This window comes from Bos indicus, chromosome 3, assembly GCF_029378745.1.
Source record: "Bos indicus isolate NIAB-ARS_2022 breed Sahiwal x Tharparkar chromosome 3, NIAB-ARS_B.indTharparkar_mat_pri_1.0, whole genome shotgun sequence".
NCBI classification, from domain to species: Eukaryota; Metazoa; Chordata; class Mammalia; order Artiodactyla; family Bovidae; genus Bos; species Bos indicus.
This window is the reverse complement of record NC_091762.1, coordinates 113584073-113599210: the sequence shown is the minus strand read 5'-3', so window position 1 is coordinate 113599210 and position 15138 is coordinate 113584073. Positions and strand designations below refer to the sequence as shown.

Here is a 15138-nt window from a genome sequence, read left to right as displayed (position 1 = left end):
TAAGCTGCAATTAATGTAACAGAAAACAAAAATAGTAAAAAGAATGAGCAAATCCAAAAGTTATTTCTTTGAGGGGACCCATAAAATATTTCAACCCATCATAAACCTTAAGAAGGAGAAGGAACAAAAATATTACAAATTTTATCTTTCCTATTGTGAAAAAAAATTTCCATAAACATTTAAAGGAGTCACATCTAAGGATAAAACATACCAAATAAATAAGACTGACAAAATCTCAAAGTAAAATCAATTTAGTTGGAACAAAAATGATAAGAGTGTGCTTACCATGTATAACGTTTGAGAATTTCAGGGTAAGTGATCTTTCATTTGGCAGAAACATACCTAAATGCCTCCAAATGACACAACTTTTCCTGCTGCGCATATTTTAAGTAATGATAATAGACAATATTTGTGTGCTCACAGTGACAATATTAAGGTCAGAATGGTTAACTCTGGGCTTCCCTTTTGTGGCTCAGCTGGTAAAGAATCTGCTTGCAATGCAGGAGACCTAGGTTCAATCCCTGGGTTGGGAAGATCCCCTGGAGAAGGGAATGGCTGCCCACTCCAGTATTCTGGCCTGGAAAATTCCATGGACTGTACAGTCAGTCCATGGGGTCACAAAGAGTCGAACATGACTGAGCGACTTTCACTTTCTTCATGGTTAACTCACCCAGTCAAGGTCATTCAGCTAGGAAAATGGGAGTGAAGATTTGAGCCAATGCAGTTAATTCTAGAAAATACACTTGCCGGGAGCCAGCATATTGCATATTGAGTGCATATTGCATATTGAGTGCAGGACTTTCCACAGCATCATCTTTCAGGATCTGGAATAGCTCAACTGGAATTCTATCACTGCCAGGAGCCAGCGTGAGGAGCTCCACCCATGACAAAGGTCATGAGGAAGGAGGCTCGGCATACGCAGGCGGGATCAAGCCTCAGGAGTCCCCCTGGAAATTCTCAAGCATCTACCCCCAAAACCAGAGTCTGCCTACTTTCTGCTTTGTGCTTTCACCTACACCTCTGACTTTACGGGGGGCTGTCCCCCACTACCTCTCTCTGAAAAAAAGAGTTAGCTTACAGTTCCAGTTAATAATTCCTGGGTGTGACAGTGTTTCAACCTACAAACTCCTTTGGAAATCCTCTAGCCTGCCTGAATAGGTTTTTCCGGCCACATGTGATTGTTCAGAGCCTCCCAACTGTGAGAGGCAGGAGATGTTCTAAACTGTCTAAACACAGATTCCTTTGAGTAGTTAAAAGACTGATTAGAAATTGTTTTGGTGAAAGGTTTTTTCACTTATTGGGCCAATGTTTGCTGCTAAGTCTCCATACTCCTTACCTACTGTGTCCTTGGCAGTGTATTGACTGATATAATGGGTGTATAGAAATGTAAGTAGTAGCCTCAGTGTTTGTAACCTTGGACCCTTGAGTTAATTCTTTTCTTGATAGAGCCCACCTCACCTTTGCACTATAGGAATGCAGCTTTGTCCAATGCCTTTTTGGAGGCTGGTGCCTGACTTTGGAATAATCACCTTTAGAGAAAAATAAGTTTCTTAAAATGTTAACAGGCCTCCTGGCCAGAAGATGATGTAATTCACCTGAACTTTTGCATATGATAAGTTTGAAAGCCTGGCTTCGATTAGGACCAGGAACTGCTGTCCTTGCATGACTCCACCCCTTCCCCCATTATCCTCTATGCACAACTTAAGGTATAAAAACTACTTTGGAAAATAAAGTGCGGGCCTTGTTAACCGCAACTTGGTCTCTCCATGTCACTCTCTCTCCCAAATTCTGGCTGAGTCTCCATCTGGAGCGTGGAACCCGCCATGCTTGCTAATTATGCCTGGGCTTCTAAGATCCGACCGGGGAGGCCTCAGTGTCTCATCTCCTTCGGGAGAACGGAAAGACGCCTGCGGCCTACATAAGTGGTGCAAACTTCTTGTCTTGAAGTTTTATTGGTCTCCCGCGTAAACCAAGCTACTCAGCCTCTTTTCTCCACTGAATTTTCCTACTGAGCTATCCTCATTCTATTACTCTTTATATCTTTGATAAATATTTAAATAAATAGGTCGCCTATGCCATCTCTCCTTCGAATACCCTGGATCAGCCGGGGCTGGACCCCGGCATACACTCACATAGAAAAACTAAAAAGAACACCACCTCCTTACATTTCACTTTTTACAAATCTCACAGATACATACATGTTTGATCATTGGACAAATGCATTGCATGAAGAGGAAATAAAGTAGAATAAAACTTTGTAGTGTGAGCAATAAAGAAAAATGAAGTTAGAGTTGAGCAATAATAAATACGTTAATGAAAAGAGATGTAAAAATCAGAATACGAAAACTAAATCATGGAAGTTAATATAAATTCAGTGCATGTGACAAAAGAGGGCAAAAAAGATGGTTGATTCAGTGGATAAGAAAACAAATCCTGCCCACAAGAGTCCTATTTCACTTAACTCACATATTCAGGATTAACATATGAAGACTCTGAAACCATTAGGAGTACAATAGTTCCCACCATGAAAACTTGGGGTGTGGTGACCTGGGCTACGGGAGGTTTGCAAATGTGGTCAACCCCCTCATAACAAATCTTTCCTCTTTGAGACTCAGTTCTCAGCATCACTGTCCAGACCTTCACTGTGTTCATAGGCTCAGTTTTAGCTCCTCTCCAGCCCCTACAGCTAGCCTTTAATGACCTCCATGTCCCACCTTGATGACCCTTCTGTGGGGAATCCGAACTGTACAGCCCTACATTTTACTCCAGACCCCAACTCCCAGCCAGAAGACATCTGATCAGCACAGCTCCATCTCTGTAGAAATGTTCTCACTTATTTCTGTCTGTAATCACAGAAAACCCAACTTCTCTCCCTGGGATTGTCTCACTTACAATTAATTTATTCCACTTTTCTAAAACTTCTGATTTTTTGGTGTTCAGGTCTTCTGTGACCACACCTCAATCCCCTCCAAGATAAAACTACTCTGAATTATCAGGGCAGCAAATGCAATCTACCAGATCTTCCTTCCTCCTATTGAACACCTTCAACCAAAAACCCCTGATGGAGGAATTCATGGCTCATGTTCTCTGTTTTCCCTCAGCTAGAGAAAGCTGAACAACCTTTACGACAGTTCCTTTTCAAAGGGACAATCGCGGTTGAATCACACATGGCTTGTCAATCCTATTACAGACCTCAGCCTTACCTTTCATTCTTCTCAAAGACCATCACAAACCTTTACTAACTACTGGTACACTTCAACAAATTTAGCTCACCAAAGACTGCTGGGAGGAGGAGAGGTGGAAATCTTTAGATAGATCAGTATATAATGAAGCACATCGAATTAAAGTTTTTTTAAAAACATGTGCTCCACTAGGAGCACTGATTGAACAAAAGCAGCAGTACACACCTGAGATAAAGGTTTCCTGTTGGCACAGTTGATGCCCCCAATGAACACCATGTTGGGCATGATCGGCCGCGGGTAGTCCATCACAAAGTCTCCTCTGAACAGCCACATGGATCCAGAGGCAAGAATCTCCCCCAGTGACACCTCTCTCTGAAGAAGCTCAGAGGCCATACGTTCATAAGGAGTGAAGGTAAACTGGCAAATGTACTTCAGGGCCAGAGGGTAGAGCATGTTCTTGACCCTTTGGAAGAATGTCATGCGGTCTGAATTCCTTGTTAACAACCTGGGAACATATGAGAAAGGGTTTGGGCATGCTGTGCCCTCAACATCTAAGTCACAGGGAATTTGCCGCAAAAAAAACACAGCAGGAATGGACAGGTACTTAGCCAGCACTGCCCCGCAGGGGTTAAAAGGATCTGTTAAAACCACATCAAAGGAACTGGCATTCAGGTCTCTGATCAAGTCCTTGTTATGCAATAGTGCCTCACAAGACCTTTCAAACAGCAAAGACACATTTTTCAAAGTTGCCGTAGCTTCCCAAAACATTGTTAGAAAATGTACTCTTTGGAAAAAGACATGAATATGGGTCCTCGTGATGGACTCAAACTCATCCTGTGTGTAGGGAACGGTGTAGACTTTCACGGTAAAAAAGTTCTCTGCCTTGATGTGCAGGTTCACCTCCGGAGCAACGACCACTGCCTGGTGACCTCTGGCGTGGAGCTCCCTCACAGCCTCCCGCATGCTGAGCCAGTGGCTGCCCTCCATGGGGACCACCAACACCTTCCCAGCCTCAGCCCATCGCCCGGCGCACAGACAGAGCAGGAGTCCAGCCAGCACCTGCCGCCGAAGCTGCAGTCCCAGAGCCATCTCCGCACAAACCAGAAGCTACTGACTTTCTGCTCAGCCTGCGCTGCCTATATTTGTTTCCATACCTTGTCATCAAGTCACTTGAGAACAATGGCATGTCATTGGAGGGCAGTGTGCCCTGTTTGCATTAATCCTTACAGAATAAGTCCGTGCCTGTGTTTCATCACTTGTGTGTTCACCCACGGAAGACCACTCCCCTTTCCTGGGAAAAAGTAAGACTTGCTGCTCTGTCTGGGGAGCATTCAGGTTCACTCTCTTGTTCATCCAAGACGCAAAGCAAGGCTGTGCCTGTCCTTTCTGTTGGTCACCTCCTACCTCTCTGCTAACCCTGTTCTCTGGGGCTGGACTGAACGCTGAGGAGTCACCTCTGCCCCAGTCCCCACCCAGAACCGCTGTTGCGTGTGACCTTATCTGAGAACTCTTTAAACTATTTCTCCTCATCATGAGTGAACACAGAGCACATCCAGGGAAACATATAACATCACGAGAACAGCCTTCTCTCAGCAGGGAGGGGATGGTGGCTCCCTGGATTGTTCTTGTTGTATACTGCACACCTCATGCACTGCTCAGGAGAGAGTCTGTCCAAACAGCTACCTCATATGGAAACTTCTGGAAGAATCCTTCAAGACAACAGCAGAAGGGCTGCTTGAGAACTCTTTCTCTGCCTCATGGAATAGAACTTCCTGTTACCTAAATCATCAATTGGAAAGGCAGCTCTTTGTAATGACAGTGGGGTTCGGAGGACGCCAGGCTCCAGGGCCTGCTGCACTTTGGACAGGAGAGACCGGCCCCATGCCTCCGTGCAGGCTCTGTGTAGGGACTGAAGTGTGCATTATTCTGGATCTTTATTACATCTTATAGTTTATGTTCAGGGCTTCCCAGATGGTGCAGTGGTAAAGAATTCTCCTACAAATGCAGGAGACACAAGACACATGGACTCTATCCCTAGGTTGGGTTCGGAAGGTCCCTTGGAGTAGGAAATGGTAACTCACTCCGTTTTCTTGCCTGGTATAGCTCACAGACAGAGGAGCCTACACAAAACTATACAAGAAAAGTCTTAATCATCAGATAACCACAAAGGTGTGGTCACTCACCGAGAGCAAAACGTCTTGCACTGTGAAGTCAAGCAGGTCTTAGGAAGAATCACTATAAACAAAGCTATTGGAGGTGATGGAATTCCAGCTGAGCGATTGCAAATCCTAAAATTGATGCTGCTAAAGTGCTGGACTCATTACACCAGCAAATTTGGAAAACTCAGCAAGGGCCACAGGACTGGAAAAGCTCAGTTTACACTCCAACCTCAAAGAAAGACAATGCCAAAGAATGTTCAAACTACTGCACAATTGTGCTCATTTCACATGTTAGCAAGGCAATACTCAAAATCCTTCAACAATATGTGAATTGAAAACTTCCAGATGTACAAGCTGGATTTAGAAAAGGCAGAGGAACCAGAGATCAAATTACCAATATCCACTGCATCATAGAAAAAGCAAGGGAATTCCTGAAAAAAATCTACTTCTGCTTCATGACTACTTGAAAGGCTTTCATTCTGTGGATCACAACCATGCAGAAAATTCTTAAAGAGATGGGAGTACCAGACCACATTACCTGCCTTCTGAGAAACTTGTATGTGGGTCCAGAAGCAACAGTTAGAACTGAACATGGAACAGCTAACTAGTTCAAAATTGGGAAATGATCATGTCAAAGCTGTATATTGTCATCCTTCTTATTTAATTTATATACAGAGTACATCATGCGAAATGCCAGACAGCTTGAATCACAAGCTGGAATCAAGATTGCCAGGGGAAATATCGACAACCGCAGATATGCAGATGATACCACACTCATGGCAGACAATGAAGAAGATGAAAGAATCTCTTGATAAGAGTGAAAGAGGAGAGTGAAAAAGCTGGCTTAAAACTCAGCATTCAATAATTAAGATCATGGCAAATAGATGGGGGGAAAGTGGAAACACTGACGGATTTTATTTTCTTGGGCTCCAAAATCACTGTGGATGGTGACTATAGCCACAAAATCAAAAGACGCTTGCTCCTTGGAGGAAAAGCTATGACAAAACTAGACTGTGTATTAAAAAGCAGAGACATTACTTTGCCAACAAAAGTTGATACAGTCAAACCTATGGTTTTTCCAGCAGTCATATATGGATGTGAATGTTGGACCATAAACAAGCCTGAGCACTGAAGAGCTGATGCTTTCGAATTGTGGTGCTGGAGAAGACTGCATAGCCTCCCCTGGACAGCAAGGAAATCAAACCCGTCAATCCTAAGAGAAATCAATCCTGAATATTCCCTGGAAAGACTGCTGCTAAAACTGAAGCTCCAGTGCTTTGGCCACTTGATGAGAAGAACTGACTCATTGGAGAAGACCCTGATGCTGGGAAAGACTTAGGGAAGAAGAAGAAGGGGAATACAGAGGATGAGATGGCTGAATGTCATCACTGACTCCATGGACATGAGTTTGAGCAAACTGCGGGAGATAGTGAAGGACAGGGAAGCTTGGTGTGCAACAGTCCATGGGGCCACAAACAGTTGGACACAACTTGGCAACTGAACAACAACAACAATAATTCAGGGTTAATATAAGCAGACTCTGACACTATGAGGAAAGCCGTAGCTCACACCATAGAAATGCAGGGTTGGTGACTGGGCTGCGGTAGGCGTGGTGATGTGCTCGGTCCCTTCCTGTTCTCAGTTCTCAGCATCCCTGTCACCACCTTCACTGTGCTCTTGGCTCAGTTTGACCTCCTCTCCAGCCCCCACCACTAACCTTTGAGGACCTCAGTTGCCCATGCTGAGCACCCATCTGACACGCCATTCAACTCTGTGCATCCCCCCACATTACTCCAGACCCCAACTCCTGGTCAGAAAACTTCTGATCAGCATAGCTCCATCTCAAGAAACTTGGCTCAATTATTCCTCTCGCTTATCACAGAGAGCCCGACTTCCATCTCCGGTTTTGTCTCCCTTCCACTCTATTTATTCAACCTCTCTGAAATTCTGCTGCCTTTTGGGGTTGAAGTCTCCAGTGATCACACCCAATATATTTCCAAGACAAAACCACGATGAACTATCAGGACAATAAATGTATTTGCCAATTCTCTCCTCCTCCAATTGAACACCCCCAAGCAAAAAGCCCATGACGGTGGATTCACAGCTCAAGTTCTTGGCTCCTACTTGATTGAGAAAACTGCACGAACATTACAACAGAGGCTGTATGAAAGGACAATCATGGTCAAACCACCCCATTCCTTGTCAAACCTAACATGGACCTTCACCCCTGCCTCTCATTCATCTCAAATTCCATCACAAACCTACACTACACTCCTGGAGCACTTTAATAATATCTCAACAAAGACTGTTCAAAGGAGAATGCAAGGTAGAAATCTTTAGAAAGATCAGTAGCTAAGTAAGCACGTGGAAGTAGGCTGTTCTTTTTAAATATGTTCCACTTGGGAATTCCCTGTTGGTCTAGTGATTGGAACCATCCATTTCACTGCAAGGGCCTTAGGTTGCAGTGTGGTGAAAAAGTTTTTTAAAAATTTTTTAATTCAAAGATTGTGCTCCACTAGGAGCACTGATTGAACAAAAGCAGCAGTACACACCTGAGATAAAGGTTTCCTGTTGGCACAGTTGATGCCCCCAATGAACACCATGTTGGGCATGATGGGCCGCGGGTAGTCCATCACAAAGTCTCCTCTGAACAGCCACACGGATCCAGAGGCAAGAATCTCCACCAGCGACACCTCTCTCTGAAGAAGCTCAGAGGCCATACGTTCATAAGGAGTGAAGGTAACCTGGCAAATGTACTTCAGGCTCAGAGGGTAGAGCATGTTCTTGACCCTTTGGAAGAATGTCATGCGGTCTGGATTCATTGTTAATAACCGAGGAACATAAGAGAAAGGGTTTGGGCATGCTGTGCCCTCAACATCTAAGTCACAGGGAACTGAACGCAAGAAAAACACAGCAGGAATGGACAGGTACTTAGCCAGCACTGCTCCGCAGGGGTGAACAGGGTCCGTTAAAACCACATCAAAGGAACTGGCATTCAGGTGCCTGATTAGATCCTTATTATACAGCAGCCCCTCACAAGACCTTTCAAAGAGTAAGGACGCTTTTTTCAAAGATGCCATAGTTTTCAAAAACATCGTTACCCAATGTACTCTTTCAAAAAGCATATGTACATGAGTCTTCATGAGGGAATCAAATTTGTCCTGTGCGTAGGGAATATCGTAGGTTTTCATGGTGAAAAAGTCCTCTGCCTTGATGTGCATATTCACCTCCGGAGCAACGACCACTGCCTGGTGACCTCTGGCGTGGAGCTCCCTCACAGCCTCCCGCATGCTGAGCCAGTGGCTGCCCTCCATGGGGACCACCAGCACCTTCCCAGCCTCGGCCCATCGCCTGGCGCACAGACAGAGCAGGAGTCCAGCCAGCACCTGCCGCCGAAGCTGCAGTCCCAGGGCCATCTCCGCACAAACCAGAAGCTACTGAGTCTCTGGTTGGGCTGTGCCACCTATATGTGTTCCCTTATCTTTATCTTATCATCAAGTCACTTAAGCAAAATGGCATGTCATTGGAAGGCAGCGTGCCCTCTGAACATTAATCATTACAGAATAAGTCCACGCCTGTGTTTCATCACCTCTGATTTCACCCAGGGAACGGTTACCCGCTCCCCTTATCTTGGAAAAACTCTTCTGACCTGCTGCTCCCTCTGGGGAACATTCTAGTTCACTCTCTTGTTCTTCATCCAAGACCCAAAGCAAGGCTGTGCCTGTCCATTCCCTTGGTCACCTCCTACCTCTCTGCTAACCCTGTTCTCTGGAGCTGGACTGAACGCTGAGGAGTCACCTCTGCCCCAGTCCCCACCAGAACCTCTGCTGAATGTGACCTTATCTGAGAACTCTTTAAACTATTTCTCCTCATCATGAGTGAACACAGAGCACATCCAGGGAAACATATAACGTCACGAGAACAGCCTTCTCTCAGCAGGGAGGGCATGGTGGCTCCCTGGATTGTTCTTGTTGTATACTGCACACCTCATGCACTGCTCAGGAGAGAGTCTGTCCAAACAGCTACCTCATATGGAAACTTCTGGAAGAATCCTTCAAGACAACAGCAGAAGGGCTGCTTGAGAACTCTTTCTCTGCCTCATGGAATAGAACTTCCTGTTACCTAAATCATCAATTGGAAAGGCAGCTCTTTGTAATGACAGTGGGGTTCGGAGGACGCCAGGCTCCAGGGCCTGCTGCACTTTGGACAGGAGAGACCGGCCCCATGCCTCCGTGCAGGCTCTGTGTAGGGACTGAAGTGTGCATTATTCTGGATCTTTATTACATCTTATAGTTTATGTTCAGGGCTTCCCAGATGGTGCAGTGGTAAAGAATTCTCCTACAAATGCAGGAGACACAAGACACATGGACTCTATCCCTAGGTTGGGTTCGGAAGGTCCCTTGGAGTAGGAAATGGTAACTCACTCCGTTTTCTTGCCTGGTATAGCTCACAGACAGAGGAGCCTACACAAAACTATACAAGAAAAGTCTTAATCATCAGATAACCACAAAGGTGTGGTCACTCACCGAGAGCAAAACGTCTTGCACTGTGAAGTCAAGCAGGTCTTAGGAAGAATCACTATAAACAAAGCTATTGGAGGTGATGGAATTCCAGCTGAGCGATTGCAAATCCTAAAATTGATGCTGCTAAAGTGCTGCACTCATTACACCAGTAAAATTTGGAAAACTCAGCAAGGCCCACAGGACTGGAAAAGCTCAGTTTACACTCCAACCTTAAAGAAAGACAATGCCAAAGAATGTTCAAACTACTGCACAATCATGCTCATTTCACATGTTAGCAAGGCAATACTCAAAATCCTTCAACAATATGTGAATCGAAAACTTCCAGATGTACAAGCTGGATTTAGAAAAGGCAGAGGAACCAGAGATCAATTACCAACATCCACTTCATCAGAGAAAAAGCAAGGGAATTCCTGAAAAAAATCTACTTCTGCTTCATGACTACTTGAAAGGCTTTGATTCTGTGGATCACAACAAACTGTGGAAAATTCTTAAAGAGAAGGAAGTACCAGACCACATCACCTGCCTTCTGAGAAACCTGTATGTAGGTCTAGAAGCAACAGTTAGAACTGAACATGGAAGAACAGACTAGTTCAAAATTGGGAAATGATCATGTCAAAGCTGTATATTGTAATCCTCCTTACTTAATTTATATGCAGAGCACATCATGTGAAATGCCACACAGTTTGAATCACAAGCTGGAATCAAGATTGCCAGGGGAAATATCGACAACCGCAGATATGCAGATGATACCACACTCATGGCAGACAATGAAGAAGATGAAAGAGTCTCTTGATAAGAGTGAAAGAGGAGAGTGAAAAAGCTGGCCTAAAACTCAGCATTCAAAAATTAAGATCATGGCAAACAGACGGGGGGAAAGTGGAAACACTGATGGATTTTATTTTCTTGGGCTCCAAAATCACTGTGGATGGTGACTATAGCCACAAAATCAAAAGATGCTTGCTCCTTGGAGGAAAAGCTATGACAAAACTAGACTGTGTATTAAAAAGCAGAGACATCACTTTGCCAACAAAAGTTGATATAGTCAAATCTATGGTTTTTCCAGCAGTCATATATGGATGTGAATGTTGGACCATAAACAAGCCTGAGCACTGAAGAGTTGATGCTTTCAAATTGTGGTGCTGGAGAAGACTGCATAGCCTCCCCTGGACAGCAAGGAAATCAAACCCGTCAATCCTAAGAGAAATCAATCCTGAATATTCCCTGGAAAGACTGCTGCTAAAACTGAAGCTCCAGTGCTTTGGCCACTTGATGAGAAGAACTGACTCATTGAAAAAGATCTGCTGCTGGGAAAGACTTAGGGAAGAAGGAGAAGGGGAAGACAGAGGATGAGATGGTTGAATGGCATCACTGACTTCATGGACATGAGTTTGAGCAAACTCCGGGAGATAGTGAAGGACAAGGCAGCCTGCTGCTACAGTCCAAGGGGCTGCAAACAGTTGGACACAACTTGGCAACTGAACAACAACAACAATAATTCAGGGTTAATATAAGCAGACTCTGACACTATGAGGAAAGCCGTAGCTCACACCATAGAAATGCAGGGTTGGTGACTGGGCTGCGGTAGGCGTGGTGATGTGCTTGGTCCCTTCCTGTTCTCAGTTCTCAGCATCCCTGTCACCACCTTCACTGTGCTCTTGGCTCAGTTTGACCTCCTCTCCGGCCCCCACCACTAGCCCTTGAGGACCTCAGTGGCCCATGCTGAGCACCCATCTGACATGCCATTCAACTCTGTGCATCCCCCCACTTTACTCCAGACCCCAACTCCTGGTCAGAAAACTTCTGGTCAGCATAGCTCCATCTCAAGAAACTTGGCTCAATTATTCCTTTCTCTGATCACAGAGAGCCCAACTGCCATCTCAGTTTTGTCTCCCTTCCACTCTATTTATTCAGCCTCTCTGAAACTTCTGCTTCCTTTTGGGGTTGAAGTCTCCAGTGACCACCCCTAATACCTTTCCAAGACAAGACCACAATGAAGTATCAGGACATTAAATGCAATTTGCCAGTTCTTTCCTCCTCCAATTGAACACCCTCAAGCAAAAAACCCATGATGGATGGATTCACAGCTCAAGTTCTTGGCTCCTACTTGATTGAGAAAACTGTATGACCACTACAACAGATGTTGTTGGAAAGGGCAATCATGGTCAAATCACCCCATTCCTTGTCAAACCTAATACGTACCTTCACCCCTGCCTGTCATTTGTCTCAAAGTCCATCACAAACTTACACTACACTCCTGGAGCACTTTAATTATGGATGTCGCCAAAGAGTGTGTGAAGGAGAATGAGAGGTAGAAATCTTTAGGAAGATCAGTAGCTAAGTAAGCACGTGGAAGTAGGCTGTTCTTTTTAAATATGTTCCACTTGGGAATTCCCTGTTGGTCTAGTGATTGGAACCATCCATTTCACTGCAAGGGCCTAGTTTGCAGTGTGGTGAAAAGTTTTTAAAATCTCTTTAATTAAAAGAATGTACTCCACTGGGAACACTGATTGAACAAAAGCAGCAGTACACACCTGAGATAAAGGTTTCTTGTTGGCACAGTTGATGCCCCCAATGAACACCATGTTGGGCATGATGGGCCGCGGGTAGTCCATCACAAAGTCTCCTCTGAACAGCCACACGGATCCAGAGGCAAGAATCTCCACCAGCGACACCTCTCTCTGAAGAAGCTCAGAGGCCATACGTTCATAAGGAGTGAAGGTAACCAGGCAAATGTACTTCAAGCCCAAAGGGTAGAGCATGTTCTTGACCCTTTGGAAGAATGTCATGCGGTCTGGATTCCTTGTTAATAACCGAGGAACATAAGAGAAAGGGTTTGGGCATGCTGTGCCCTCAACATCTAAGTCACAGGGAATTTGCCGCAAGAAAAACACAGAAGGAATGGACAGGTACTTAGCCAGCACTGCTCCACAGGGGTGAACAGGGTCCGTTAAAACCACATCAAAGGAACTGGCATTCAGGTCTCTGATCAGGTCCTTGTTATACAATAGTGCCTCACAAGACCTTGCGAAGAGCAAAGTCACATTTTTCAAAGATGCCATAGTTTTCAGAAGCATTGTTAAAAAATGTGCTCTTTCAAAAAGCAGTTGTATATGAGTCTTACCAAGGAAATCAAACTCGTCCCGGGTGTATGGAACAGCGTAGGTTTTCGTGGTGAAAAAGTCCTCTGCCTTGATGTGCAGGTTCACCTCCGGAGCAACAACCACTGCCTGGTGACCTCTGGCGTGGAGCTCCCGCACAGCCTCCCGCATGCTGAGCCAGTGGCTGCCCTCCATGGGGACCACCAGCACCTTCCCAGCCTCGGCCCATCGCCCGGTGCACAGACAGAGCAGGAGTCCAGCCAGCACCTGCCGCCGAAGCTGCAGTCCCAGGGCCATCTCCGCACAAACCAGAAGGTGCTCCGTCGCTGGTGGGGCTGTGCCACCTATATTTGTTCCCTTTTCTTTATCTTATCATCAAGTCACTTAAGTAAAACAGCATGTCATTGGAAGGCAGCGTGCCCTCCAAACATTAATCATTACAGGTTAAGACTATGCCTATGTTTCATCACCTCTGATTTCACCCAGGCAAAGATTACGCCCCGTTACTTTGGAAAATCTCCTCTGACTCTGCTGCTCCCTCTGGGGAGCATTCTAGTTCACGCTCTTGTTCTTCATCCAAGACCCAAAGCAAGGCTGTGTCTGCCCTATTCCCTTGATCACCTCCTACCTCTCTGCTAACCCTGTTCTCTGGGGCTGGACTGAACGCTGAGGAGTCACCTCTGCCCCAGTCCCCACCCAGAACCTCTGCTGAATGTGACCTTATCTGAGAACTCTTTAAACTCTTTCACCCCAATTCATAGGTGAACTCGGAGCTAATCCAGGGAAATGTATTACGTTGCTAGGGCTGCTTTCTCAGCAGGGAGGGGATGGTGGCTCTCTGGTTTGTTCCGGTTCCACACTCGACACCTCTTACACTGCTCAGGAGAGAGTCTATTGGAGCAGCTGCCCAATATGGAAACATCTGGAAGGATCCTTGAGGACAACAGCAGAAGGGCTGCATGAGAATTCTTTATCACCTCATGGGATAGAACTTCCAGTTATCTAAATCATCAGTGGGCAAGGCAGCTCTTTGTAATGGCAGTGGGGCTCAGAGGGGGCCTGGGCCCAGACCTTGCTCACCCTGGCAGGAGGAAGCTGGCCCCGTGCTTCCATGCGGGTTCTCTGAATCCACTTCTGATACAGAAGGTACCAGTCCTCCACTACTCTGGCTAGGGACTGAAGTGAATTAATCTGTACTGTTATTATATCTTATAGTTTATGTTCAGATTTTTCTCCAAGGTCAGTTACAGACCAAATCCTGAAAAGGACAGATTCCTCAGAAGAGAGTAGCTCCAGAATTTGTGAGACCCTTCTGAGGTGGGGCCTGTGCAATGATTGTGTCTCAGACCCATGAGGTGATCCTACTACAGAGACTGATGGTCACGTGTGCTCAACAGAAGGTGACATCTCCACGTCTAATCTGCCCTGGGGAAGATGGGGTAGGACTTTCTGGGCTGCCCAGCTTTCTCACTGAGCACCCTCTTCTGCATCCATGGCTTCTGCCATAAGGACATCCTGCCATAATCCACATGTCTGGCCAGGCTGACGTTTTCCTTTGGGAGAAAGCTTTCCCTCATTCAGAATCCACGTTGATAACAGATTTCATCACAGGGCAAATGCACGCAGGCCAGTGTGCCTCCTGTATCACACAGGCTGCCACCGTGCTGGGGGCATTTCCTTTAACCATCCTTGGAGGCTGTGGTCCAAGATCCTGGATCTCCAACAGCAACATCTCAGCTCTTTTTCTGGATCCTCTTTCTGTCCCAGCTATATTCCTGCATGTTTCCCCCAAGGCTCACTTTCTGACCTCCATTCCCAGCTTAAATCCTATCATACCTGTCAAGCAGATTACAGGGCACTTGTCAGCAAAACCAGAGCCAAGCACCAACTCCGTGGGGAATAGAAAAGGTCATCACTATGCCAGTCGCCAGGAGTGGAAGTCCAAACACCCCTGCCCACTGCATCTTGGTATCTGAATCACCAGGAAGAGCACAGCCAAGCACTGGATGGAAGAACACTTTCCTTACACAGAGCACGAGGAGCCCCAATACTGGGCATTGGTACCCACAACCAGCCAGTCTCCCCTGATGGCCGACACAGAGCAATTTGCCTACATGCATCCCTTTTATGCCCAGTAGAAAGACCCTGCCCTCTCCCTGAGGAGGACAGTGTAACA

General features: G+C 45.8%; 1 protein-coding gene and 2 pseudogenes across 2 annotated transcripts in view; all 3 read right to left on the bottom strand.

Moving 5' to 3' along the window:
• Positions 1 to 15138, bottom strand: part of LOC109556548 (UDP-glucuronosyltransferase 1A1-like) — a 118611-nt gene that overhangs the window by 79591 nt on the left and 23882 nt on the right. Inside the window, exon 1 of one of the 2 annotated variants that reach the window (XM_070786923.1) lies at positions 12396 to 13285. The exons of the other annotated variant lie outside the window; for it this stretch is intronic. Coding sequence (XP_070643024.1) covers positions 12396 to 13259 — 864 coding nt within the window. The 5' untranslated portion in view covers positions 13260 to 13285. Of the gene's footprint in view, positions 1 to 12395; positions 13286 to 15138 lie in introns of those variants that run through there. 2 annotated transcript variants of the gene reach the window in all.
• Positions 48 to 4271, bottom strand: LOC139182295 (UDP-glucuronosyltransferase 1A3 pseudogene; annotated as a pseudogene).
• On the bottom strand, positions 7840 to 8789 carry LOC109556926 (UDP-glucuronosyltransferase 1A3 pseudogene; annotated as a pseudogene).